This window comes from Lepus europaeus, chromosome 1 (assembly GCF_033115175.1).
Source record: "Lepus europaeus isolate LE1 chromosome 1, mLepTim1.pri, whole genome shotgun sequence".
Taxonomy (NCBI): Eukaryota; Metazoa; Chordata; class Mammalia; order Lagomorpha; family Leporidae; genus Lepus; species Lepus europaeus.
Genome location: NC_084827.1, coordinates 149,139,855 through 149,167,479, shown reverse-complemented (window position 1 = coordinate 149,167,479; position 27,625 = coordinate 149,139,855). Strand labels below are relative to the sequence as shown.

The 27,625-nt window shown below is 39.3% G+C and overlaps 1 protein-coding gene across 1 annotated transcript in view; it reads right to left on the bottom strand.

Annotated features, from left to right (window-relative positions):
* PARD3B (par-3 family cell polarity regulator beta) overlaps positions 1-27,625 on the bottom strand; it is a 1,146,588-nt gene that overhangs the window by 313,141 nt on the left and 805,822 nt on the right. The window contains exons 17-18 of the mRNA XM_062190191.1: positions 27,152-27,358; positions 26,187-26,424 (exon numbers count right to left, since the gene is read on the bottom strand). Coding sequence (XP_062046175.1) covers positions 26,187-26,424; positions 27,152-27,358 — 445 coding nt within the window. The remainder of the gene's footprint in view (positions 1-26,186; positions 26,425-27,151; positions 27,359-27,625) is intronic.

Here is a 27,625-nt window from a genome sequence, read left to right as displayed (position 1 = left end):
AAAATTCTATAGATGGGGGACCAAAATACTCCACTAAGAGAGTTTGGCAAAGTTGCTGGACATAAATCAACACACAAAAATCAACAGTCTTTGTACACAGACAATGTCATGGCTAAGAAAGAACTTGTAAGATCAGTCCCATTTACAATAGCTACAAAAAAATGTAAATAACTTGGAAAAAAAAACCAACAATGTAAAAAACCTCAACAATGAAAATTACACAACAGTAAGGAAAGAAATAGAAGGAGACACAAAAAATTGAAAAATCTTCCATGTTCATGTATTGGAAGAAGTAGCAACATTAAAATGTCCATATTACCCAAAGCAATTTATAGATTCAATATGAACCCAATGAAAATATCAAGGAACTTCTCAGATATAGAAAAAAAGATGCTAAAATTCATATGGAAACACAGGAGACCCCAAACAGCTAAAGTAATCTTAGGCAATAAAAACAAAGCTGAAGACATCATAATACCAGATTTCAAGACATATTACAGAGCAGTTATAATCAAAACCACCTCATACTGGCACAAAATAGACATGTGCACTAATGGAACAGATTAGAAACCCTACAAATTAATCCATACATCTACATCCAACTAATCTTTGACAAATGATTTAAAATCACTCCCTGGAGAAAGGGTAGTCTCTTCAAAAATGGTGTTGGGAAAAATGGATCTCCACTTTCAGAAGTGTGAAACAAGACCACAACTTTATACCCTATACAAAATCAACTCACAGTGGATCAAGAATCTAAGCCTAAGACTGAAATCACTGCTTGAGATGCTTGTGTCCCATATCAGAATGCTGCTTCAAGGCCTGGTTCCTGCACTTCTGATCCAGCTTCTTGCTAAAGAATATTTAAGGAGGCAAAAGATAATGGCCCAAATCTAGGGTTCCAGGGACCCAGGCGGGAAGCCTAGAAGGAGTTCCTGGCTCCTGGCATCTGCTGATGAGCCCTGGCTGCTGTGGTAATTTGGGAGGGAACCAGTGAATGAAAGATCGATCTCTCTCTTGCTGTCACTCAATCTTGCTCTCTCTGTATGTGTCTCCCTCTCTCTGTGTCATTCTATCTTCTAAATAAATAAATCTAAAAAAAAATTACAACATACACATGAAAACATATTCACACATACAATCTTCTTTTGGATAAAAGTTTCAAAATGCTTCATAAAGTTGTATTATCTTTTACCTGGAGGGTATTAGGGACACAGACATTCAAATACATATTTAACCTAAAAAAAGTATTTCAGCAGCTCTGAATAATTCAATTCTGACATGCAGGAAGAAGAAAAGGACTATGCAGTGTGTTTGCCTAACCTCATACTTTGTTTTTTTGTCTTAATTCTGAATCAAACTATCTTCAGCCAGCACTAAGGACAATTTCAGCATGTGCATAAGAATGTTGTTATTTACACATTCATAATTTGGGGACAAGCCTATGATGAGGAACCGGCTCCCAGACTGCTGTTGTATTTTCTATGAAAGCTGTAGTGAATTTTCAAGGATTTGTGAATTTACTTCCTTAAGTACTCGTCTTCAATAGAAGCGGATCCCCACACCCTCTACCACCTTCACCCACACTATGGTGCGTCCATCTTCTTCTGTCTCAAGCCGCAAGAGCATGACTTGGAGTGGCATTTCCAATATAAAGCACACTGAATACTCAACAGATATAATTTTAAAAGGCTGGCAAAGTATCTTCTATTTCTCCAGATCACTCTTCCTAGCTAGGCAAGTTATATGAATTCGCTAAATGAACTTAAATCTACTCTATCACACTATGCATCATTTATCTCTGCACATTTTGTTTTCATAATTCACAAGTATTTATAAGAAAAGCCCTAAGGTGATCAAAGACTAGCATGGTTTCCTCCAGTCTTATCAATAAATCATTTCCAACAAAATGGAAAGCATAACAAGTCTGAGAAAATGGTAGCATTAGATTTCCAAGGAAGTTGTGTGTTTCACAGCACAACTTCAATAATTATAAGCAGGGTATTTTTCTATTCACCATCTCATTCAAGCACATGTGCTAAATTCAATGATTAATGAGGCCTCATGTCAACTATATTTGCACCTATTTGCAGAGGTCTTATTTTGAAGCTTCATTAACTGTCAAAGAAATACACCTCACTGTTGGAAATGTGTACTCGTTTACAGAAGTCAATGCTGCCTAAGTTTAGGATTTTAGATTAGATGGTGACAATATAACCCTCACAAAAATAAAATTATAACACATACTATTTTTCTCAACTTTCAAACATTCTTGAAACTACCACCTTCCTCATTTGGTAATTTCTTATTTCACTAATGCGAGGTTGAATTAAAACCAGCTCTCTACATTTTCCAAGTTTAGGATACCATGAAACACTAATAGAGATCTAATTTCAAAGTATATTCAGTAATAACAGGGCATCAATTTGCAAATATTCTTAAATTATTAAGAAAAAATGAAATGTATACATGTAAATACACTTACACATCTATAAAGAGAGGAAAGAGAGGATACTAGAGCTAATTCAGAAAAATGTTAACATTTGAGAAATCTGGGTAAAAGTTATGAAGAAATTCTCTGTACAATTTTCTCTAAAATTATTTTTATAATAAACAGTTCTCAAAGTCTAAGTAAGTTCTGAGGCTAAAAAGACCTAAATGAGGAAACAGATGAAAGTGTTTATCAATATGGTATATTGGTATATACTTCCAGACATAATAACTACTGGCTTCAATCAACAACCCAGTGTTCAAACACTTAATGTTGTTTAAAGTTGCTTGGTTTACCAGCAACAGGCAGCAATACACATCACAGAAACCATCATCGCTGAACTATATTAGTGTTTCAGCTACAGCTGTCATCAATTATTTAAGACATACTTCCTCAGCAGGTTGGCAGGCTAGAAGGCAAGATTTCAGAGATGGTAGGGAGAAGTACGTGAAGAGAAGCAAAAAATAATTTTATCCTAATAACAGAAGGCTTTCTCAGCGATCTGGAACTCCTGGTTGGATGTATTTAGGGGGCTAATTTCTCTTGAGTGCCAGACATGATAAAATGGTATGATTGACCATAGGAAGCAACCTTCTTCAGCCCATGTGCACCAGTAACAAAAAGGAATAACTTATTGAAATATGGTTCCATATAGATTTTCTTCTATTAACAATCAGTTGATATGCATTTTTAAAGCAACAGCTTAAATGAATGGCTGTGTGTCTGTAGTAATTTTGACTTAAAATGTCAACTGTGTTTGAGATGCCATGTGCATTTAATCAATGTCTCGATATTATAAAATATACTTCAGTATGACTGCTGTGCCAGCTATAAATCATAACTCACAAAGACAAGAACCATCCTATCCTCTCTATTGATGGTTGTTAATGATAATACTGATTAAAATGGTATCTGCTAGTCATATTATTGTTAAACTGGTAGAATTCCTGTTACATCCCATAACCTGCCACTATTTCTCCTTATGCTGATACTTCTCTTATAGAATAAAACATGATAACAGCTATATTTAAATTTTAACACTTAAAATGCAAAACTAAAGAGTGGAGGTTATCAGAAATGCTAACCCATATTTCCAAAATTAAGAGAGTTACTCCTGATATGGATTCAGTGTTAAAGAATTTGTTTCTCTCTTATAGGATTAGTACTTAAATTTTTCAAAAAAAAAATTTGGGGCAAAAAGACAACTGTAGGAGAAAAATATTAATTCCCATTTAATTATCATATCAATTCATGGAAGCATCTCTAAGTACAAAGTGATTGTTACTGTTTCTAGAATAGATTTCTGAGAAGCAAGAATTAGCTGAGTAAGATACTATCAACTGTATACTCTGAAAAAACGGAAAAATAGAAAATTTGGTGCCAGATATGCCTAATACCAAAGTATTATATGTAAAGAGGATTGTACAGACTCCCATCAATCAGGTTAAATAATGGCTAGGGGAATCACACATAGGTGCTAAGGCTGACTTAGGCCAATCAAGAGTCTAAATGTAGTCCATGAAGCCGTTATTTCTTCAGCTGCACAGACCATGACAGCAAGGAAAGTGACAGATGAGTACCTGAAACAGGATACATGAGGTTCAAGGGAAAGAGTCCTATAATTGTAGACTCACGGAACTGGATATAGGTCCAAGACCCAGTGTTTTGATTACAATCTATCAGAAACAAGCAAGATCTCTTATAGTGATGCTGTAGTCTAAGAAAAGAAAGAGGGGTCTATATGGAATAGAGGGTTCCAGGCAATGTTACTGGGCAGACTCTAGAGTAGAAACCAGGTAGAGAAGCAGCACCTCATTTAAGAGTCAAGGTTGCCCAGAATTCTACAGGTTTACTGAGTTTTCTAGTTCGACTACTGGACACCAGATATGGACTGCATTTATACCAGTCTGACCAGGGGAGAATCTATTGGCAATCAATCTTATCTGTGTTTGGATCAGAACAAACCTGAAAATTGGATTACATTTATCAGAAGATATGAGAAGGTAAAGGAATGGAAAATGTGGTAAAGGAAGAAGTACTGGCGAGTGCACAAAAATACCAATGTCATGGCTCCTATTTTCCAGTGATTACAAAACCAATGAAGAATACCAAAGTAGCCCAGACCAGCTCTAATGCCAAGTCTAGAGTGATCCTGGCCCATGACTATTTCATGAAGTATGGTCAGAACTTGTTGAGACTATGATGATGTTGGGTGGGCAGGAGTTAGAAGGCTAATGGAAAGATTTCCACTTTCAGAGGAGGAAGCTTATACAGCTCAGGGAATGGGAATGACCTACTGTCTCCATATCTTAATTTGTTGGAAAACTCTTCCATGACTTTGCTTCTTGTTAATAGTACAAGAACTGTCAACTGTAAAAAGTGTTAACTAAGTTTTTAGATTATTTTCTAGTTTTCTGAGTTTTTCCCTCTTCCTCCCCCTGGCCAGGTAACAATGTAGGGGAAGAAGTAATTGAAATAGAAAAACACAATTAAGGGGAGAAGGTAGTATAAATAGGAAAAATATTCTGATAGTAAGTTCTAATTCCCTTGTCAAAACTAATTCTCAAGGGTTTGACAGTAATCATATCACACTACACATTTTACACCCTGGTAGAGTGGGGATAATGAAGGTATGACAGATAACAGGAGATGAAGGTGATGTTGTAGTGAAGTATAGAGTATGTGGGTCAAAGTTCTAGGCCACCTCTTTCATTTTACATTCCATCTTCATCATAAAAGCTGTTCCTTCCCATCTTTTGAAAATTCCAAGAGGCACAAGGAAAGCAGAACAAATCTATGGTATTGATTTTTTACTATACTTTGACTTAGAGTTCAAATTTAAAGTGGAAAATTATAGTCCTTAGGGGAGTAGAAACCTATCAATGGGAGGAACTAATACTTAAAAGCCCCCAGAATTAGAGTTTTTACTGTCCACTGGTGATTTTTGTCTGCAATCAGAGTTGGAACCGTTATTCTTGGTCAATATTGCCTCCAATTGTCTCTTCTTGAGTTTTGAATTATATAATATTTTGAGAATTCTTTTGTTGGCAAGTGGGGTGCTGCTTTTATTCATTCTCTGTGGAGACATTTCTACTTTGATTTCTAGAGCTGTGTGGTTCTTTTGGACACTAAGAAAGCCTGAGTTCAAAAAAGAAAGCAAGCACAAAAAAGTACAACTAAGATAACAGAAGCATTCATTCAGTTTTGTTTTATACCTTTTACTTTTTAATATGACTTCTAAAATTTGTGGTATAGATTTTCAATTCAGACCAAATGACTCACTGAGTATGAATATGTTTAAGGCCCATTTTCCATTTTGGCAAGTTAAAAGTGAATAGTCAGGCTATTTCCCTCAATTCAGAGCCATTTTACCTTATGAAAAATGACATTCCAGCCAACTAACCTCTCTCTCTTAACTCATCAACTATCTATCCTAGAATCAGTTTTAGCCAACATCCAAGTAGTTGTTGACCACAATGATAATTTATATACATATTAAAGTAAACACAAAGCATGCATCACCCAGGCAAAGGATATTTTTTATTTAAGAAGGTACTTATGGTACAGAGGGTACATGCTATACAGTATTTTTGCCAACTACAATGCAAGTAGCTTAACCCTAGTTTTATGACATTCAGGAATGCTCCGGTTATCTGTAGTGACTCTGTAAATTTTATGTCACTATTGTATGAGTCCTTTATGTTCTCCCACACTTTGAGGCAAGGTTCCAGGCACTTATACTTTGATTATGATGAAAATACAAGTGAATGTTCACTGTGGTGCTTCCCCGTTAAGCAGTGGGACTGCCACTTATTAGGCAATCCGTATTTGGTTTAGTACTTCTCACCACCTGTTTGTTGTATACTTAAAAGTATTGAAGAAATTGTTGCAGAAAAGAATTGATGTTGCTCTCCTGTATATAGAAATGTAGTTTGAAAAGGGACATTGAAAAACCTATTTATTTTTAAAAAGGCCCAGTAAAGGTTCTTTAAGGGTAGAGAGGTGGAGAGTGTTTGGAGAATATCCATCTGAAATCAAACTGGAATTACAGTCATAACTCATAATTAGTTTTTAATTTTAAATCCTATTTTCATTGCTATTAATTTCATATTTATGGCTCATCTTAATTAGATTGTGAGTTTAAATAAAGGGATCATGTTGTATATGTTGTCTACTCTGGTTTCCCCAGAGTAGCATTTAATAGATATTACAGTAATGAAATGACTGGCAAATTTTTCTCATCTTGTTTTAGATGGATATTTATCATTCCTATTTTTAAAGTTCTTCAGGGAGGTCAGTTCTACAACCTGCTCTGAAACCTCATTCCAGTGCTTAACAACCATCTTCTTTTTTATATCTAACCTCATTTTTTCCTGATAGTGATTTTTGGCCCATTTTTTCCATCACTGTCCTCAGTGGAAATGGAGAACAGCTGGTTACTATTACCAGTTAACTCATCCTTCAACCTTTTCTTCAAGCAGAAATTAAAAAAAATAATTAAGTCCCAATGCAGTTTACCCGCTTCCCTATTTTTGAATGACTTCAGCTTTTCATTATTTTAATACATTATCTAGAATGACTGAAAGGCACAACATATGAATATCCAAATAAATCTATTCCAATTAACACATTTTATAAGTCAATCAGAAAAAGCTTACCCAGGGCCAACACTGTAAAAAGAATTGTGAGGAAGTCCCTTTGCTTAAAGGAATTTACAAGTCCTCTGAGAATACGAGACAGACATGTAAAACTCTACTATTAACCAAGTCAACTTAGGAGAATTCCTCATTGAGAAAACTCAAACCATAAGGAAGAAGTCTGATGAGAAAGAGGGAAATGCAGGTCAAAGAAGAATTCTAAGGAGGTGAGGTCTAAGGTGGGTTTTGAAATCCTAGCAGGACTCACGGACAGAAAGTAGAGGAAGAAAGTCATGTTACAAAAGCATACCAGATGAGGGCTTCCCAAAACTTGTTATAGGTGACAGTGAATGGACTACTGCAGTTAGAACGCAGAGTTGGTAAGGAAGAATAATACAAAACAATGACAGAAAAAATTCTGTGAGTCAGCAGTTCCCAAATGGAGGGCCCTGGGACTCGCAGCATTAGAATCTACAGAAATTCCCAAGGCACCAAACCTAACGGATTAGAATCTTTGGTGATACGGTCAAGAATTTATAAGCTCTGTAGGTGATCTTATAATACAGCTGAATTTTGCTTTAAAGATATATTTGAAAGACAGAGTTACAGAGAGAGACGGAGGGAGAGACACAGAGCTCTTTCATCTGTTGGTTCATTCCCCAAATGACTGCAACCGCCATGTCTGGGCCAGGCCCAAGTCAGGAACGAGGAATGCCATCCTGGTCTCCCATGTGGGTGGCAGGAGCCCAGGTACTTGGGTCATCTTCCAATGCCTTCCCAGGTACAAGAGCAGGGAGCTGGATGGCAAGTGGAATTATCAGGACACAAGCCAGACCTCTGATGTAGGATGCCAGCACTGCAAGCAGTGGCTTAACCTGCTGTGCCACAATGCTGGCTCCACAACAGTTCAATTTTGAGAACTACTAAATAATTGGGAAACAGCTTATAGAGTAGAAGTATTTTTATTTCTTTATTTTTAAGATTTATTGGCCAGTGCCGCGGCTCACTTGGCTAATCCTTCGCCTGCGGCACCGGCACCCCGGGTTCTAGTCCTGGTTGGGGTGCCGGATTCTGTCCTGGTTGTTCCTCTTCCAGTCCAGCTCTCTGCTGTGGCCTGGGAAGGCAGTGGAGGATGGCCCAAGTGCTTAAGCCCTGCACCCACATGGGAGACCAGGAGGAAGCACCTGGCTCCTGGCTTTGGATTGACGCAGCGTGCTGGCCGCAGTGCACCGGCCGTAGCAGCCACTTGGGGGGTGAACCAACGGAAAAAGGAAGACCTTTCTCTCTCTCTCTCTCTCACTGTCTAACTCTGCCTGTCCAAAAAAAAAAAAGATTTATTGATTTTACTTGGAAGGCAGAATGAGAGAGAGAAAGATACACACACACACACACACACAGAGCGAGCTTACATCTAGTTTACTATCAGTTGGCCACAATGGACAGGGCTGGGCCTGGCCAAAGCAAGGAGCTTGGATCTCCATCCATGTCTCCCACATGGGTGTCAAGCACCCAAGCACTTGGGCCATCTCTGCTGCCTTCCCAGGTGCATTAGCAGGGAGCTGGACAGGAAGCAGAACAGCTGGGACTCAATCTGGCACTCTGATATGGATGGCAGCATCATAAGCATTGGCTCCAGAGTAGAAAACTTGGTAATGGATTATATTTTAAGAAGTTGATATGTGCCAGGCATTTTTCATATATGATCTAATTTATTTTCATAGCAACTCTGTTAAGCAGATGTTACTCTTATTTCAAATCTACAAGAGAGGAAAGCAAGGCACAGAATGTGGCTCCTGAAGGACTGACAGCCAGAGAGAAGTATAACTGGAATTTGAACCCAGGTAGAACAATTCTAGAGGATTTGTTCTAAGCCACTATTTTACATTGCTTTTCGTTGTAAAGACATGCTCATTAAGTATCAAATAACTAAATGCATGAGTGATTGGTAGCAAAGCTAGGATAAACTGTAAGGAAGAAAGTAGACAAAGCAGGAGGCTGCTGAAACAATCTAGTTATAAATAACAACAAATTAAATTAGGGTGGGGGCAGTGAAATGGGGGAAAAAAAAAAGGCCCAGATGTGGGAGACAGTATTTTGCAAATATCAACAGGACTCTTGGCTAATGGAGGGCGGGCTGGGGAAGAGGGAGATGTCCCGAATGTCATGGGATTCCTGGCAAAGCTTCAAATAGCATTAGGAAAGTCTGGATGAACTGGTGACTTAGATGGGTAGATTATAAATTAGATTTTAGACATGTTGAAGCTGAGGTTGAAGTGGGGCCACCACATAGAAATGATCAGCTGATAGATAGAAAAGCAAAAATTGGATTGCCTCCAGATCCGGGTGGGTATTATTTAGCATGGTTGAGATAATGGTCTTACATGTGCAATTCAATAATATTTGTATATCTCGTACCCATTTTGCAATTTGACTTTCAATTGTTTTCAATTGTTCTGTGGGGCTGTGTTCTTTTTCTATGAAGAAAACAGTTACTATGCTGAAGATGTAGGCTTCTTTGCTTAATTATGAACTATTTCATGTTATTAAATTACTGTTTTGACACGTTAGACAGGAAAACTCAATGGGTGACAAAAATAGGTTGGGGTTTTGCAGAATGTATGAAAACACATGTGGAATTACAGTGGTGGCGATGCGTTTTTAGATGCTAACACAATACTAGCGATGATCAGGAGAGGCCTTGAGATCAAGATCAGCTCAAAGTCTGGCTATAAGCGGACTCTTTCTCAATTATTATCTACAAAGTATTGCTGCTATTTGCCACATTCATATCCCATGCATCTTGAAGACGGATGTTAGTAAATTGCATTGAAGTTCTCAGATAAAAGGTGCTGAACAAAGAACTGATTCCATTTTCACCCCAAGCAAATTATTAAATCTATACATGTCATTATCTAATAGCTTTAAGTAAATATCCCACAAGGACATGACATTCTGTTGGACATGGGACAGGCAAATTAAGCAAATACAACCTTACCAGGAACTTAGAAGTGCTTATATATATATGAATAAAACTGTTGTTAATATGTTTTATTAGTTATTTAATATGAGTATGCAAATAGGTCCATTAGGAAATCTTTTGCGTTTTATTAATCCAGCATCTTGAATGATTATATTTCACCTTAAATGCTAGCAATGTTTATTTATTAATGTGTATCTTCCACTTTAGCATCTGTGAAAGTTCTTTTTAGCATATCAATTTCTTTAAAAGTTAAGCCAATATTTTTTCCACTGGACTTACTTTCTGACTGTTAACAAATCTAAACCTCATTACCCAAGAAAAGTAATGAGATAAAGAGGTCTATTCTTCTTCAGTACTCTTTGGTAATTCACATTAACATAATGGGAGTTGCACACGCATATTAAGAGGAGAAGAGAACCCTAATTAAACAAATAAGCCTTTTGGTTGACACTCTATGTGATCATTTTTTATTGTGGCAAGTATGAGAAAATCATCCTGCTGCTTTGGACGGCCGTAAACAGAGCCACCGAATAATCAAGATTACATAGGCTAGGAGGGAAAGGCAATGAACAGCGATCTGATTTTAAAATGATTGTGAAAACAAGGTACCCGAACGTTTTCATGCTAATTAACTCCATCCATGCCCCTTGCCCCTCCATGAACACATTCTCAAAAAACAGAACGATAAGCAAACATTTGCAGACATGCTTGACAACTGAAAAAAATTATTAAAGTCAGATACCAAACGGACTGTACATGCTGGGCACTGTAGCAGCTCATTTGTCTTTGTGCTCAGCCCATCAGAGCAGTGGCCCATCTGTCTCTGGGTCCTCTTTCAGTTAAGAAATAAACGCAGACCAAACAATCTTAAGTGTACTTGATCGAAATTGAATCTATACTTTACTTTTTAGTTCCTATACTTAAATCTATCACCATCATTTTTACCACTCGTCCTATTCACAAAGCACTCTCTCTCCCACTTCTTTATACCCTCATGGTCACAATCTATTCATATTATGGTGTTAATTTTCCTCTCTACTGCTTAGTTGCAAACCAACAAAAGCTAGGATGTGAAACACATAAATATATAAATATTATCAGCTATCACACCACTGGGTTTAATGGAAGTCAATATTGGTATATTATACTCTCTATTTTGCAATTCCATTACAAGCTCAACATTGCTTGCTGGTCATAAAAAAGTAGCATTCTGAGTCCAGGCCTGTGATACTAATAATGAAAAAAAGGGTCATTGCTCTTCTCAACCCAAATAAAAAATTTAAATTACTTGGGCACTCAGCTCAAAGGAAATATGGCAAATTAACAAAATGAGGAAACAAAATATTCATGACTCATGTTGTGAAAGAGAAAGTAAATGATTTAAGGTGGACCCTTGAGGAGGAAAATTCAGAGCTACCAATGAGACAAAAACTGAGCCTAGCCAAAACCTAATGTATTTTGAGTGTTTATTTTTTGTCCTCTGAAATCATAGACAGCTACAGAGAAGAAGTAGTGGCTGCACCCATTGCTATAGCAACCTCTGACACACAAATTTCATTTTTTTTTGCCATGGTCACATATTTCACTCAAGTGAACTCTGTCTCTCTCTACATATATACATATGTATGTATACATATGTATGTATACATATGTATGTATATATATGTGTATATATATATGTATATTTCACTCAAGCTCAGTATATATCTGGAAGGCTCTTATGTTCAGTGTACTTTTTTTTTTTTTTTAACTTTTATTTAATGAATATAAATTTCCAGTATACAGCTTATGGATTACAATGGCTTCCCCTTCCCATAATTTCCCTCCCACCCGCAACCCTCCCCTCTCCCGCTCCCTCTCCCCTTCCATTCACATTAAAATTAATTTTCAATTCTGCTTATATAAAGAAGATCAATTTAGTATATATTAAGTAAAGATTTCAACAGTTTGCACCCAAATAGAAACACAAAGTGAAACATACTGTTTGAGTACTAGTTATAGCATTAAATCAAAATGTACAGTACATTAAGGACAGAGATCCCACATCAGGAGCAAGTGCACAGTGGCTCCTGTTGTTGACCCAACAAATTGACACTCTAGTTTATGGCACCAGTAACCACCCTAGGCTGTCGTCATGAGTTGCCAAGGCTATGGAAGCCTTCCAAGTTCCCTGACTCTGATCATATTTAGACAAGGTCATAAAAGACAGGGTGAGGATAGTAACCAATGATCCTAAGAGTGGCATTTACCAGGTCTGAACAATTATACAGCATTAAGTGGGGAAGAGGACCATCAGTACACATAGGTTGGGAGTAGAGCCATTGGTGGTAGAGTAGAGGTTATGATTACAAAGGAATGAGGCCCAAGTGTACTAGACAGGGTCTAGAACAAAGGACAGAGTCATTATTAGAGGAGCTAAGAAAGGTGTTGTCTAAGCTACAATTAAGTTTTCTGATTGAGAGGCAAATAGAACCTGATGAAGGGGCTTGATAATAATCTGGTGGGCTTTAGGCCTTGTAAGTTAAGAGGCCCAGACCTATCTATCTCTTCACATGGGGTATATCCTAAGGGAGGTGTGAACCTCCTAGGGGAAGGCACTCTGTTGACTTTCATTACTTGGCTGGCCTGGGAGGAGAGCTGGCCAGGTAAAGGCAGGTGGCATCTCTAACAAGAAATTTACAGTTCTGCCTGCAATGTTGCTGACCCTACTTGACCATCCCCTCAGCTGCAGTGGTCACTTTGGAAGTTGGGCTGAGTGAAGGGCTTTTCAGCTTGGAGCCAATAAGATCTGTGGCTCTGACCTGGGCATCCTTCGACTCCAGGCCAGGTCCATTTCCAGTAACCCAACTCTTGGCAGAGCTGCCAGGGCTCTTCACAAGCTGACTTCTGCTGAAGCCCAGACTTACCACATTGAAAGCCACTGCAGTGGACTGGCCTGTTGGGTCTCCTTGAGGACAGATCACCGTACAGATCAGCCATTAATAGGCCTGCCACCCATTGCTTCTGATGCCTAGCTTTCTTTTCCTCCTGGTTTGTGTTAAAGCAGACCAGAGGATGCAAGTCAAGGGAGTGCCCATGTCCCATCTCTAATCTTCGGTGGCCTGAACTACAAGTCTATAGTCACAGGCATGTTCTGTAGTAGTTTTTCTAAGGTAGACAATGCCCATGAGGAAAATTATATTCTCACTTTAAAACTTTCTTTCCCTTTGGTCTGAAAGGGAGGTTTTTTTTTTTTTTTCTACTTACTGTATACTTCGCTGATGGCGATGTGAATCTAGCTATGAGGTTATTATTTAAGCTCTTATTTTGGCTATGCTATTACAGAAAAATGTTAGCCATCTCTTATAAGGTCTAAAGATTAAATTGTGCGTCCTACAGATTCCTTCATAATAGAATTAATTCCCTACCTTGAAGAGAATAGAGAAATGAAAGAACAAGTTGGGCTTAGAATAGAGAAATGAGGGAGCAAGTCCTAGATCACTTGCTGAAAATAGCAATATTACATGAATACTTAGCAAACCGTTTCAACCCTTAGATAAGCACTTAATAAAACATTTACCAGAAGGTCCAATGCCTTCTATAAATTTTAAGAATCATGTATTTGAAAACACCTCTTAAATATCTAAGATGGTGTAGTTTGTTTAACCAGTAAATTTAAGCACAACCATTAAAATGTTTTTAGTTTCTTTCTACCAACAAGTTTAAAACATATGATACACAGATTCAGGTCCCACAAATTAAAATGTATCTTTGATTGATTTTAGCAGCTTAAATTTATGGACAATCTTATCTAAAAGCCATTTAAAATAAAACTTAATAAAATTTCCCTATGTGGACATACAATATGTACGCACATATAACATAGCGTAATAGACCAATATCAAAATCCAAAATATCTAGTTGAACTAAGATTCCTTAAAATCATGACATAACATAGTCCAAATTTGATCATTGTTACAAGGTGATTATTCAAGTCTTTGAAAATAAGCACATAGTTAAATAACCCATAGCTCTTAATAAAAATCCAGCTGTTTTTGAACAATTAGAATTTAACAGACATCAAGAGAACATAATAGATTACTTTAACACATTGCTTTAACAGAGCATCAGAGTTTAATTCTATGTCAAAGAGAAATTGAGCTTCCTGTGATCTTTAGCTGTGAGGTTTCCTTCCTTTACCTCCTTTCATATTGGTGACCATGTTTCTGTGTTTCTGTGTGTAACACATCTTTAAGCATCTTTTGCAGGGCAGGATGAGTGGCAACAAATTCTTTCAGTTTCTGTTTGCTATGAAAAGTCTTAATTTCACCTTCATTCACAAATGAGAGCTTTGCAGGATATAGTAATCTGGGCTGGCAGTTTTTCTCTCTTAGTACCTGGGCTATGTCTCGCCATTCCCTTCTAGCTTGTAGGGTTTCTGATGAGAAGTCTGCTGTGAGTCTAATTGGAGATCCTCTAAGAGTAATCTGACGTTTCTCTCTTGCACATTTTAGAATCTTTTCTTTATGTTTCACTGTGGTGAGTTTGATTACGACGTGTCGTGGTGAGGATCTCTTTTGGTCATGTTTATTAGGGGTTCTATAAGCTTCCTGTACTAAGATGCCTCTGTCCTTCTCCAAACCTGGGAAATTTTCTGCTAGTATCTCACTGAAAATGCCTTCTAATCCTTTCTCCCTCTCCATGCCTTCAGGAACTCCTAGAACCCGAATGTTGGGTTTTTTAATAGTATCCTGTAGATTCCCGACAATATTTTTTAGATTTCTAATTTCTTCTTCTTTTCTTTGGTTTGCCTGTCTCCTTTCCTGTTCTCTGTCTTCTAAGTCTGATATTCTCTCTTCTGCTTTGCCCATTCTGTTTTTAAGGCTCTCTAATGTGTTTGTCATTTGATCTATTGAATTCTTCATTTCATTATGATTCCTAGTCACTATCAGAGTTTCTTGTTCCACTAGTTGTTTCATTTCATTTTGATTCCTCCTTAATATTTCACTTTCACGAGAGAGATTTTCTATCTTGTCCATTAAGGATTTCTGTAGTTCAAGAATTTGTTTTTGAGGACTTCTTAATGTTTTTATCAATTTTTTGAGATCTGCTTCTTGCATTTCTTCGATCTCATCATCTTCATAATCTTGTATTGGGGTGTCTTTTTCATTTGGGGGCATCATAGTGTCTTCCTTGTTCTTGTTAGCTTGGTTTTTGCATTTGTTGTTTGGCATGTTGGAGATATTTGGTTTCTTCACTGTGGTGTTTTTTCTTGTTATACTATGGCTCTAGATTAAGTGGACTGTCTGCTTTTAGTGGAGCCTTAGAGGCTTGAGATGGGTGTGGACTGAGAGCTGTGTTTGGTTCCTCAGGGTTGAGGGTGTGTCAAGATGACACTCCCAGGTTAGGTGTGGTAAATGTCTCTTTCTTTTGTTGATTCAAAAGGGAAGTAATTCCACACAGCTGAATGTAATTGGAGGTAGTTAGCAGGCAAATGATATACCCACAGGAGCCAGAGATTGGAAGCTCTTTCCCAAGGACCACACAGGGAATCTCTGCTGCCCTCAGTGTGGGCTCCAATTCTCCTGCAGTCTCCCACTGGGTTGCCAAGTTAGATGCTAATCTCCAGTTATTTCACCCCTCCCCCCAGAGTCAGGTTTTTCTGCTAGGCTCAGGGCTGGTGCAGACCTGAGGTCGCCCTGCTTATGACGTATGTCCAAAATGGCGCCTGCTCTTTGTCTTGCTCGCCCTTGAGGGGTGAGCGGAGAGAGAGAAACTCGTGTCTGTTTCGGTCACTTTTTTTTTTTTTTTTTCCTCTCTCTCTCTTCTAGTTAGCCTGGTGAACTTTTCCCCACGGAGTTTCAAGCCTCGTTCCCTCTAGCCTCCTCTTTCCGCTTGCCCGCTGGTGTCTCGGGCTATGGAGGTTCGGCTCACCTCGCGTTCCAGCGCTGGTGCGTTGAGTCTGCTGCTGGTGTCCCGAACTTGGGCTCCCACGCTCTCCACGCAGGTCCGCTGTGAATCACTAGTTCCGGTAGAGTTTCCTCTGTTGTTTCTTCCCCTACTCTTCCTTGACCCTGCAGTATCTCCACTTTTATTAACCTGTGTCTTGCTGAAGAATATCAATGTGCTCCCTTCCTATTCCGCCATCTTGGATTCCTCTCCCGTGTTCAGTGTACTTCTATATCTAGTCTGCAGCTGAATTAAGAATTTTGACCTACTTTGGCTTTCATTTTTCATTTGAAATTTCATGATTCAAACTGGACTTTACAGTGTAAATCAAAGCACCTGAACTCCTGCCTGTTGTTGGCCTTAGGCCCTTGGGGACATGACTTAAAATTTCATTGGCCTGGCTGTATCAGCTAGGTTACTCTTCTTGCTCGTAAAGTTGAAGGGATCTACAGACATTTTACAGCCACTATCTGGAAAGAGGTAATGACAGGCTACGGCCACATTACATTTATTGTACATGAGACCTGTAACAACCGTTATGGGATCAAGGTAAAGAGGACAAATGTATGACAGATGTCATGTTCCCTGGTGATTTAAGTATTGGGTCTCCATCTAACCTAATTTAAAAATCAAGTCAAAATGTATCTTTATAGGTAATGTAGCATAGGACAACTTCAGGGCAGCCTGATGAAATAACTATGAGACACGCATTAAGAATATCAAGTCCCAAACCTACCCACACACAGTGGGCTGAAAAATAATGAAGAAAGAAAGGAGAAAAGAAAACAAACAAAAAACCCCCACTTTTTCTTCATTTGAGTCTATTTTCCATTTGTATTCAGCAATAAAAACCTTTGCCTTCTACCAAGTGATTAAACAACCTTTGGAAACAGTTTATGGTTACACTGAGACAGGGGTGATCCAGAGCCTGTAAAATATTAATGATAGAATGAGTTTAGCTATGTCATGTCTTAGAGTAATTTATTATGCAAAATGAAAAGCTACCAGCTTACATGAGTTATAAAACAACAGTAAGAGAAAAAATTTTAAAACTGAAAGACAAATTATTGGGTTCTAAGGGTAGCTTGCCTGAGACAAAGGTGATATCTGCTGGTCTTGGGTCTTTGGAATGGATCCATAGAAGAAAGACAAAGAAAGTAATGTCTCTTATTTCTTCCCAAAGATGTACAAATAGCCAACAGGTCTATGAAAAATGTCTAATATCAATAATCATCAGGGAAGTACGAATTAAAACCAGAATAAAATATCACTTCAAATCTCTCAGGATAATTATCAAAGATGAAACAGATAACAAATATTGGTGAAGATGTGGAGAAAGGGGAGCCCTTGGGCAATGTTTTGGGGAATGTAAATTAATACAGCCATTGTGGAAAAAAGCATGGAGATTCTCAACAATACTGAAAAGAGAACTACCACGTGATCTGGAAATATAACTTCTGGGTATATTAATAAAGGAAATGAAGTCAATAGGTCAGAGAGATAACTGCACTCCTATGTTCTCTGCAGTGTGATTCATAATAGCCAAGGCATGGAATTAATGCAACTGTCCATCAAAAATGAATGGATAAAGAAAATGTTGTGCATGTGCACAATGGAACACTATTCTTTAAAAGGGAGGAAATTCTGTTCTATGTGACAGCAGGGATGAACCTGGAGGACATCACGTTAAAAGAAATAAGATAAGTGCAAAAAGGCAAAGATGTATGTTCTCACTTAAATGTAGATCATGAAACCATCAAACTCATGGAAACAGAGTAACAGTGTTATTAGAGGCTACGGGGGAAGAAAAATTGGGGACATTGTGTCAAAGGATATACAATCTCAGTTAGACAGAAAGACTAAGTTCAAGACATCTACAGATCATGGTGGCTACAGTCAACCCCAGTGTACTGTATACTTCCGAACTGCTTAGAGAGTAGACAGTGGCCTCACCTTAAAAAATAAATATATGAGGCTATGTGTGTGTATACATATATATATATATATACATATATATGTATATATATTAAATGTCTTTAGTCATTTCACAATATATGCATGTATTTAAACATGTTGAATGCCATAAATATATACAAATTTAACTTGTCCGTTTAAAAGTAAATAAAGAAAAAGAAGCAATGTTTATCAAGTCAGGCACTACACTGACAGCTTTGTTTATATGAACTGACTAACTTAAAACATCAGAACAAGTTGGAGAGGTTGCGCTATTACCCTCAGCTTCCTGATGAGGATACACAAACTCAAAGGGATTCCCGAAGCCCACAGAGTGTGGAAGGGACGCACTTTTTAGTCAGGTTCAGTGCTAGTTTGGTGGTGGTGGAGGCTGTGTGTGTGTGGAGGAGTACTCTTTTGGTAATACTTTACAGCAGGATTCTTTGATATAGAGGTTTCCTTGTTTAAATAAAATATACTGTGCATTTTAGCATAAAATGAAGTAAACACATTCATATATGCCTCAGCACTTGCCAAGCTTATAAATAAAAACTTGATGCCTCCAGGTTTTTAAAAATACCTTCATCTGTAGGTTTTCCTGACACTCCACTATGTCGAAACTGGTCCTGTGTATCTCTGAGGTATGCCTATATCACAATAAAGAATATCTAACCGATGAGCCAGGAGGAATTAAGTTCATTCCAACAGCTGCAAATCAAGTTCACCATTTACATTACAGACCTCATATCCTCAGAATGTTTATGTCAGATGTAATAGAGCTTTCTGTACTAACACAGGCACAATTTGGGTTAGCTTTTTGTTACAGCTTTATGTGAAGTTGGTTTAAAAATAAACTTCCCATATTCATAAGCTGTAAAAAAAAAAAAACAGGCACAAAGTAATTTGGCTTTCATCCCATATTATTCTAAGTTCTGGAAATATACCTGCTGACAATTTAGTGTAGATGCATACTTTCTTATGCACTCAGACACTTAGCCAGGGTACAGTGACACCGTCCCTTCTGCCTTTACCTTCTTTGCGGCACCTAGTACAGCCTGCAATTATCTCAATTATTTTGGGTTAACTGTTTCTTGTCTCCCCATCAGCGCAACAGAAATTCCATGGGAGCCATGGCTGTGATGTCTTCTTTGACATTGCATAGTTTTCTGTTCACTACCTCAAGGCAAGGTACAGGTCTGCCCCTGAAGTATGTAGTTGTATGTCCTGCTACTTCCTGCTTAATCTATTGTTACAAATTACATGCTTAAGTACTATTTTGGTTTTGTTTGCTTATTTGTTTTTGCTTTAAACTCAACCCCAGACACTATACACACACACATACACACACATATATTTGTTTTTCCTTCTTTATATATATGTACGTATATATATATATATGTATACATGTATATATATATTTTTTCCTTCATTAAGACAGGATAGGGCTTTAATAAAATATGGTTGAATAAATGAAAGAATAATAACAAATGTGTTTGGCAATGATGAGGTGTTCAATGAATGTTACAAATCAAATAAATAGGAGCAAACAAGTTTTAAAAAGAAAAATGAGGTTCTTACTGACAAAGTTTTGGCTTTGGTCTTTGGTAATTTATTAAAAAAGGAGTTGAATGGGCATAATTCATTCAAAAGATTCCCGTAAGAAGTCTAGAAAAAGGATCTTGGGCCACATCAAGCCTTGCCACTCAGTGTCCAGCAGTTTTCAGTTTGAAAGTTGAGAAGTGAGTGGCCTATAATACGAAGAGGAGACAACAGAAGCTATTATAAAAGGATTAAATTTGGGGGCTGGTATTGTGTCACAGTGGGTTAAGCACCAGTTTAAGTCCTCACTACTCCATTTCCTGTCTAGCTCCTTGCTAATGACTGAGGAAAGAAGTGGGAATGGCTCAAGTACTGGGGCCCCTGCCACCCACGTGGGAGACCTTGATGCAGCTCCAGGCTCCTTGCTTTGGTCTGGCTCAGCCCTGGCCAATGTGGCCATTTGGGGAGTGAACTAGCTAATGAAAGATCTCAATTTCTCTCTCTCTCTCTCTCTCTCTCTCTCTCTCTCTCTTTCTCTCTCTCTCTTTTTCTTTCTCCCTCTGTTTGTCTCTTTCTATAACTCTTTCAAATAAAATAAAACTTTTTAAAAAAGAACAGATTCTAAACACAATCTAGGACAGAACTTCATCTAAAAAAACATAAGGATTCTTAGGTTATTAAGTAACTAAGAAATCCAGGGACTCATGTCTGGCTTTGAATTCTAGTTATGGCAAGATTTTCTGAGCCAAGGGATAGTCCACTTCAGGACACACCTGCTAGGTCCCTGGAGGGTGGCCTAAGGCAGATAGCAGTGGACTTGGCTACTGAAGGAGTTTGAGTTTCAGTCGTCTCTGCAAACAGCCATGGACAGTCTTTCTGGAGGATTATGCCTCAAGAGCATAATGCCGAAGGCATTCAAACGCATCATGGAAAAATATAAGCACCTTGATCTCCTGAAGTTCTCTTTGTCACAAGTGAAGAGAGCATGAAGGCAACCTGCCACAGTTGGTAGGTTCTTGAACTCCATATCATCTGATGATAATTCATGGCCTATGTAAGAGCACACTTGAACCATGCAAGGAAGTAATTCTAACTGAGCAGGTTATAAGTATTGGAACTAAATAACATGTTAAAGGATATTAGTTAAAGATATCCTCTAACACTTTTTCAGAAGAATCAGGAGCGATTTTCTTTTTTTTAAAGGTTTATTTATTTTGCTTGAAAGTCAGAGAGAGAGAGAGAGAAGAGACAAAGAGAGAGAGAGAGATCTTCCACTCACTGATTCACTCCCCAGGTGGTCATGGTGGCCAATCCTGGGCCAGACCAAACCCAGGAGCTTCTTCCAGGCCTCCCACATGGGCGGCAAGGACCTAAACACTTTGGCCATCCTCCACTGCTTTTTCTTGGCCATTAACAGGGAGCTGAATTGAAAGTGGAGCAGCCAGGACACAAACTGGTGTCCATGTGGGATGCCAGCATTGCAAGCATGCAGTGACTTTACCTGCTAAGCCACAATGCTGGTGCCAGGAGTAGGTTTCTTTAAGAAGTAAGCTACACTGCACTGATATGTATAATCATGAATGGTTACCTGATATTGGAAAATAATAATACTGAGTTTTTACCAAGTAAGAGCAAGAGCATTGCTGACTCACTGACATATCCATGGTTAATGATGTGGTGAGGAGAGGCAGGTAGAATTGAAATTCTCACTCACTCCCTTGGACGGGTACCACTGTGCAATGGTATAACTGCACAACCTATCCCAAAATCCCACTTTTCAGGAGAGTGCCAGAAAATTCAGATGATGGGGAAAAAAAAAACATATATTTAAACCACACATCTAACTACAAAAGTATCTCTTTTTTTTTCAATAAAAAAGAAACTAAGTCAATCTGAGCAACAGATGAGACTTAAAGCAAAATCTGTTGGCTAATGGTAACAGCTTTTATGTTCTTTGTTGTTGAAAATGTGCATGTAGCAGCAACTCCAATATGCTCACAAACTCAGATGCAAAAGGCTATGGAAAACAGTTGCTATTTTTACACTGCAGATAAAATCAAACACCACCTTTCAGATCTTCATTTTGCTAAAGTAGTGGAAGGAAACAAATCTCAAGGTGTGAAAAGTCTAAAAGATCCTTCTGTTACACAAAAATACAGAACTTATCAGGTAACAAATGGAAAGAGAAGGCAGTGGACAATGGGCAACGAAGTATAAACCTGTCAGACCAAGTCATCTGAAATGACATACAAAATTAAGGTGTAATTTAGTAATATTATAGAAAATGAGATTTATGTAGCTCTAACAGTTTTTATATTTATGCACTATTCTAGTTGAATCTATTTTTAAAGATTTTTCTTAAACACCTTAGAGAAAAAATTTTTCCTTATACATACAATGAGATTGTAAAATAGTAATAATTTTTTAAAAAGATTTTATTTATTTATTTGAGAGGCAGAGTTACAGACAGTGAGAGGGAGAGACAGAGAGAAAGGTCTTCCTTCTGTTGGTTCACTCCTCAATTGGCAGCAACGGCCAGAGCCGCGACAATCTGAAGACAGGAGTCAGGTGCTTCCTCCCGGTCTCCCATGTGGGTGCAGGGGCCCATGTTTTTTACTGCTTTTCCAGGCCATAGCAGAGAGCTGGATTGGAAGAGGAGCAGCTGAGACTAGAATCGGCACTCATATGGGATGCCAGGGCCACAGGCAGATGATTAACCCACTGAGCTATGGCGCTGGCCCCAATACTAGTTTTTTATTGATGCAGTAAGAAACTACTAGAAACTTAGTGTCCTAAACAGTAGAAATGGGCTAATATTAAGGGGTTGGCAAGCTGCACTCTGGAAGCTCCCCAAAATAAATTTATTTTCCCTTTCAACTTCTAGAAACTGCTCAGATTGCTTGGTTCCTGGTTCCCTTCCTGTATGTTCAAAGCCAGAAGCATTGCATTTATGTTCAGTTTACTTCCATAGTCATATCTTCCTCTTCCACTCTTGAGGCCCCTGTGATTACACTGGGCCCACTTAGGAAGAGCCAGAGTAATCCACCTTAAAGTCAGCTGCTACAAACCCAACACTATCTGCGACCTTAATTCTCCTTTGCCATACAACATAATGCACAGTATTGAGAAATAGGACATGGACATCTTTAGGGAGCCATTATTTTGTTTATTACTGAATAGCTATGGCATGCCAGCCATCATACTAACCATGTTACATATAATTAAACAAACATAATTCTCATAATAATGTTAGATTCTTTTATTATTTTTATTTTTCAGCTGAAGAAACTGAGGTCTAGAGAGGTTTAACCTAGCGTTATCTGGATAGACAGCAGAAGCGTCAGGATTGAAGTGAAGAAACCACATACAGGAGATGGTTGGTGGGTCTAGGAGTAATGCCACTGCTTGGGATGCCCACATCTCACATCAGAGTGCCTGAGGTTGACCCACAGCTCCAGCTCCTGACTCCAGCTTCTTGCTAATGTGCATCTTGGGAGGCAGCAGATGATGGCTCAAGTACTTGGGTTTCTGCCATCCATGTGGGGGACCTGGATTGAGTTCCTAGCACTGGCTGTTGCAGGCTTTTGGGGAGTGAACTAGTATATGGGGAAGTTCTCGCTCTCTCTCTTTCTATATATATATATATATATATATATATATATATATATTCATGTTTCTTTCTCAAACAAAATTTTTGAAAAAGTCGATACACAGAGTTAATCTCTTAACTCCATCACTTGAAAGAGAAAATTCTTATCTAAATGCACTGCAATTTCAGGTTGTCATTATCATTGAAATGCATACCTCACAGCCCATAACGTATGAAAGACATAATAACCACCCACAATAAGAACAAGATGGCAAGAGGAAAGACAGTGTCTACAGAGACCACCAGGCAAAACAAACCAGTATCTATTGAGAGGTTTGTCACACTGGTATTTCCTGGAGTGTCTGTCATGTTAAATAAAATGGAGGCCACTGTTCTGGACTGAGCTTCTGCAATAACCCCAGCAAAAAGACCAAATCAGAATAAGTCACTTATGCTAGGTGTCACATAATCAACCTGACCTCTGAAACAGCCAGTTTTCCAAAAAACAGGAAATTCACAGCAACCAATGAAAGAGATCCAGTCTACCTGAGCCAACATAAGAAACCCCTTTGCTTTAATCAATGTAGGTTGTGTTTCTTGTTTCTGCTTTCTTTAACTTTTCTTGCATAAGTTCAAGCCCTTTGTTCTGCTTGTTGGAATATCCTTTTATCTGGTAGATGGCATGGTATCTTATTAATAAATGATTCCTAAAAGTCAATCATAATATAAAACTTAATTTGTTAAAATTGTGTTCTCTGGGGCCGGTGCTGTAGTGGAGTGGGTAAAACCATTGCCTACAGGACCAGCATCCCATATAGGCACTGGTTCAAGTCCTGGCTGCTCCACTTTTGATCCAGCTCTCTCCTATGGCCTGGGAAAGCAAGTAGCAGAAAGCCAGAGTGCTTGGGTTCCTGCACCCACATGGGAGACTCAGAAGAAGCTCTTGGCTCCTGGCTTCAGATTGGCCCAGCTCTGGCCATTGCAGCCATTTGGGGTGTGAACCAGTGGACGGAAGACCTCTCTCTCTCTGTCTCTGATTTTCTGTAACTCTGCCTTTCAAATAAATAAATAAATCTTAAAAAATTTTGATCTCTGATAGTTAGATGACTATTAAGCTATCTTGCCTGCTGGAGGAAGCCCAGGTGGTAGCAGAAGCAGAGCACAGCCTGTTAGAACACATCACACATCTACTCTCAAGATTTTGAGCAGAACACTGACTTAGCATGAATGGAACTGGAGATGTGATGAAAAAGCTCACTCATGTGGATATTGTGCCCTCTAAATGTCACCTTGTTGTTTATAAGGTCTTTCACACACATATGAAACAGAATGGAACTTTCCTTTCTGTCTGGAAACGTCACTTAAATATCTCAAACTGAGAAGATTTAGAAACACACAATATCTAGAATTCTCAAGATATCACTTAAATGTTTTATAAGATGTAGCCAAGCTGACTTATCATTGAATTGACTTGATGGGAAATTACAGGAGCAAGGAAAGTAGTAGAAAGTGGGTACTTCCACCTCCAACAAAGTAAGTGAGGGGACTATAAGAATACCCTGCAGAGAATTTGGAAGTACTTGTATGAAAGGAGACGCCACCCACTTCCTACCTGTTCTCTCTGTGGTTGGTAAAATATACAGACCCTCTTCCTTTGCGTAGGTGTCAGAGTGCTCTTGGGAAAGTCTACCATGAGGCTCTATCAGAGGACACCTAACATGGCACTAGACTTGCTCTAGACAAGTCTGAAGACAGAAGGCTGCTTGGGACATTCCTATGGCAGGATAAAGAGGAAGGGGGAGTGGCGGGAACCACCTGTGCCTGGTTGGGTCACCAGTGACTGACTCTAGGGAGCCAGTGGAGCTATCTCACACTGCTGTCATCCAAGAAGTTTACCAACTGGGTAGGGACTCTCCATGGGTGTGAGGTCAGATGCTTAGGGGAAGAGGGCCTTAGGTTGGTGGGAAAATGAATCTCCCCATCAGTGGCTGGTACAACAAGGGGCTCCCTGGAAAATCCACGTAAGTGGCCCATAAGGACCCCTGATGGCCAGACCACACCACATATGTGAGTGAAATACAACTCTACCCGGTTTAATACTGCCCCAGTTGACCCTGCTTCTAGAGAGCGAGAAGGAGGAGAAGGTAGACATCTACCACCTACCATGCTACAGAGCACTCTTTGGGGTTGCGGCTCAAGAGGTAGGCAGGAAGAACGTTTTGATTTACATTAGACTGGCCATTTGAACCCATGTCAAAAAATATCGATTTATTATGCAAACGTGAGCAAAAGCTATGAGCCAGAAAACTGAGATGTGGCAGTGTGAAGAAAGCCTCAACCAAGCATATCAGAAGGGAGCTCTGGGAAAAGAAACAAAGTTGTTTTCCGACTGTACCTTTCTGAACCATGCTTAGTCAACGAACCCATTGCATGTGAAATATTGTCTCCCACACTGGCTAGTAGACACTAGTAGAGCAAGTATGGGTGCCTTGTTTGGAGAGTGAGCCTCAGGGAGGTGGGAAACCCTTTCACACAGTCCTGGACTCAGGCCAAGGTCATCGGACAGCAGGTTCGGGGACATCAATCCTGCATCCCAGTGCCTCCAGAGGTGACGGCTAATGTGAACAGGAACCTGACCATCTACACACCTACACTCATGGGAGGATGAGGCTCATCTCTCCTGAATTCTCTGATTCATAGGGGATACTCCAAAGGCACCAGGTTAGGACCCCTTTGCCCCTCGCTCTTCCTGCGCAGGTGGAGGAAGTACTGGATTGATGTGCATAAAGCTCCGGTACACAGGACCACAGGCACTGACTGTCCCTGCCTTCACCAAGCACTGGTCCTTCTTTGACTACAGGCTCATGACACCTGGAGAGCAACTCACAAGGGCTCCTTCTGCCTCTGCCCAAGAGGAACAAACACACATTCAGAGCTTAGATTTTCCCATCTCTAGCTGCAGATGAGGGAAATCTAGCACCTTTTCCTGCGTATGCACAAAGGAGTTTTTCACCAGGAGAAGCCATAAAAAGAAACAAAACCAACTATGCCTTCAGAGCAGGCCCGTACCTCAGCATGGCGCCAAATCCTTTCCTCTTTATTTTCCTTTCCGGATCTTCATTTTCCTCTTTCCGCTTTTTCTCTTTGACTTTCAGCTTGCCCTTGTCTTTTTTCTTCTCCTTCTCTTTTGTTTTCTTGACTTTCCTGGCTTTATTTTCCATGTCCTCTAACTCTGAGATCCCCTGAGGAGGAGATTCACAATTCAGAGCTCCCTGGCCAGAGTGAGAGCTCTTATCAGACAGACCATCTGTACAGAGAAAACAAAATCAATACACGTGGTCAGCAGCACTTACGGGCAGCATTCGAAGCAATGTCAAAATGTGAAATACAGACGAAAGCGGAGAAGCACTCCTGAGTTCTACCCATCCGTGTGGCTATGTGTCCCCTTTGAAGATATGACTGCCTAAACCCGGATACTTCAAGCCAGGTCTGAAGCTGGGAGTGGGCACTGGTTGCTTCACTGGGAATATCAAAGGCTTGCTATGTGTAGCACACTAATCTCTCTGGAAGCTGGCTTGTTAACCTTGATCAGCTCAGAAGGCCCACATGCTGGGAGACAAACAGGATGAGTTTATTTCCAGAAGTTTTTGAGTACAAATATAACCGATCTGCTTCTACCCAATTAATGCAGTCAGTCCTCTGCTTGATGCTGCTTCCTAATGACTCAAATGAGGATGTCAAAAAATGCATGCTTAGTGCTCCTACCCTAGGGGGAAACAGCAGTCCTTGTGGGAAAGTGAAGGAGAAATTTCTTTTGCATTTGCACTGTAAAATAAATTGCACATTGCGTTCTCCCATTCCATGTTCTTTAAGCCAAAGGGCAAAACAGATCAGGAAAATGAATTACTTTTAATATCAAAAATATAATTGTGATCCTTAAATCATTTTTCTCAGTAGTTAAGCACACATTATCATCTGCGATTTGCAGATAATAACAAGATGAAGAAACCATTTAAGGGAACACGTGGCCGTACCAGCTTCCAGCTCCTCCGGGTCATCGTAGGACTTGTCGATGGCTGCTCTGAAGCTCTCGTTGCAGCCCCGGCCTCGAACCATGTGCGGCCGGGGCCTGTGAAAGGGAAGCTCATTCTTCCTGACCTCGGCCACAGCAGTCTGCAGACTCTCCAAGGAGCTGGACTTCTTCAAGCCCAGAGTTGGACCAAAGTCGTTGCATGGAGATTCTGGAAAAGAAAGGGCAAACGGTCACCCTAGCCCTAACAGGGCTGTATGGTGTAATGGAAAAGCTGATTGTCTCACTATTGCTGCCAGGGCATCTTAGAAAGAGGGATGTTAAGTGGATGGGAAGTGAGATTTAAACTTCAGCTTTGCCTCTTTTTGTGGATTTGTGCAAGTGGTTCGACTTCTCTGAGCCTCAGTTTACTGCAGTAGTGGAAAGACCTAAAAGGACTATGTTACATATAGAAATTGATAGGACTGTGAATATATGT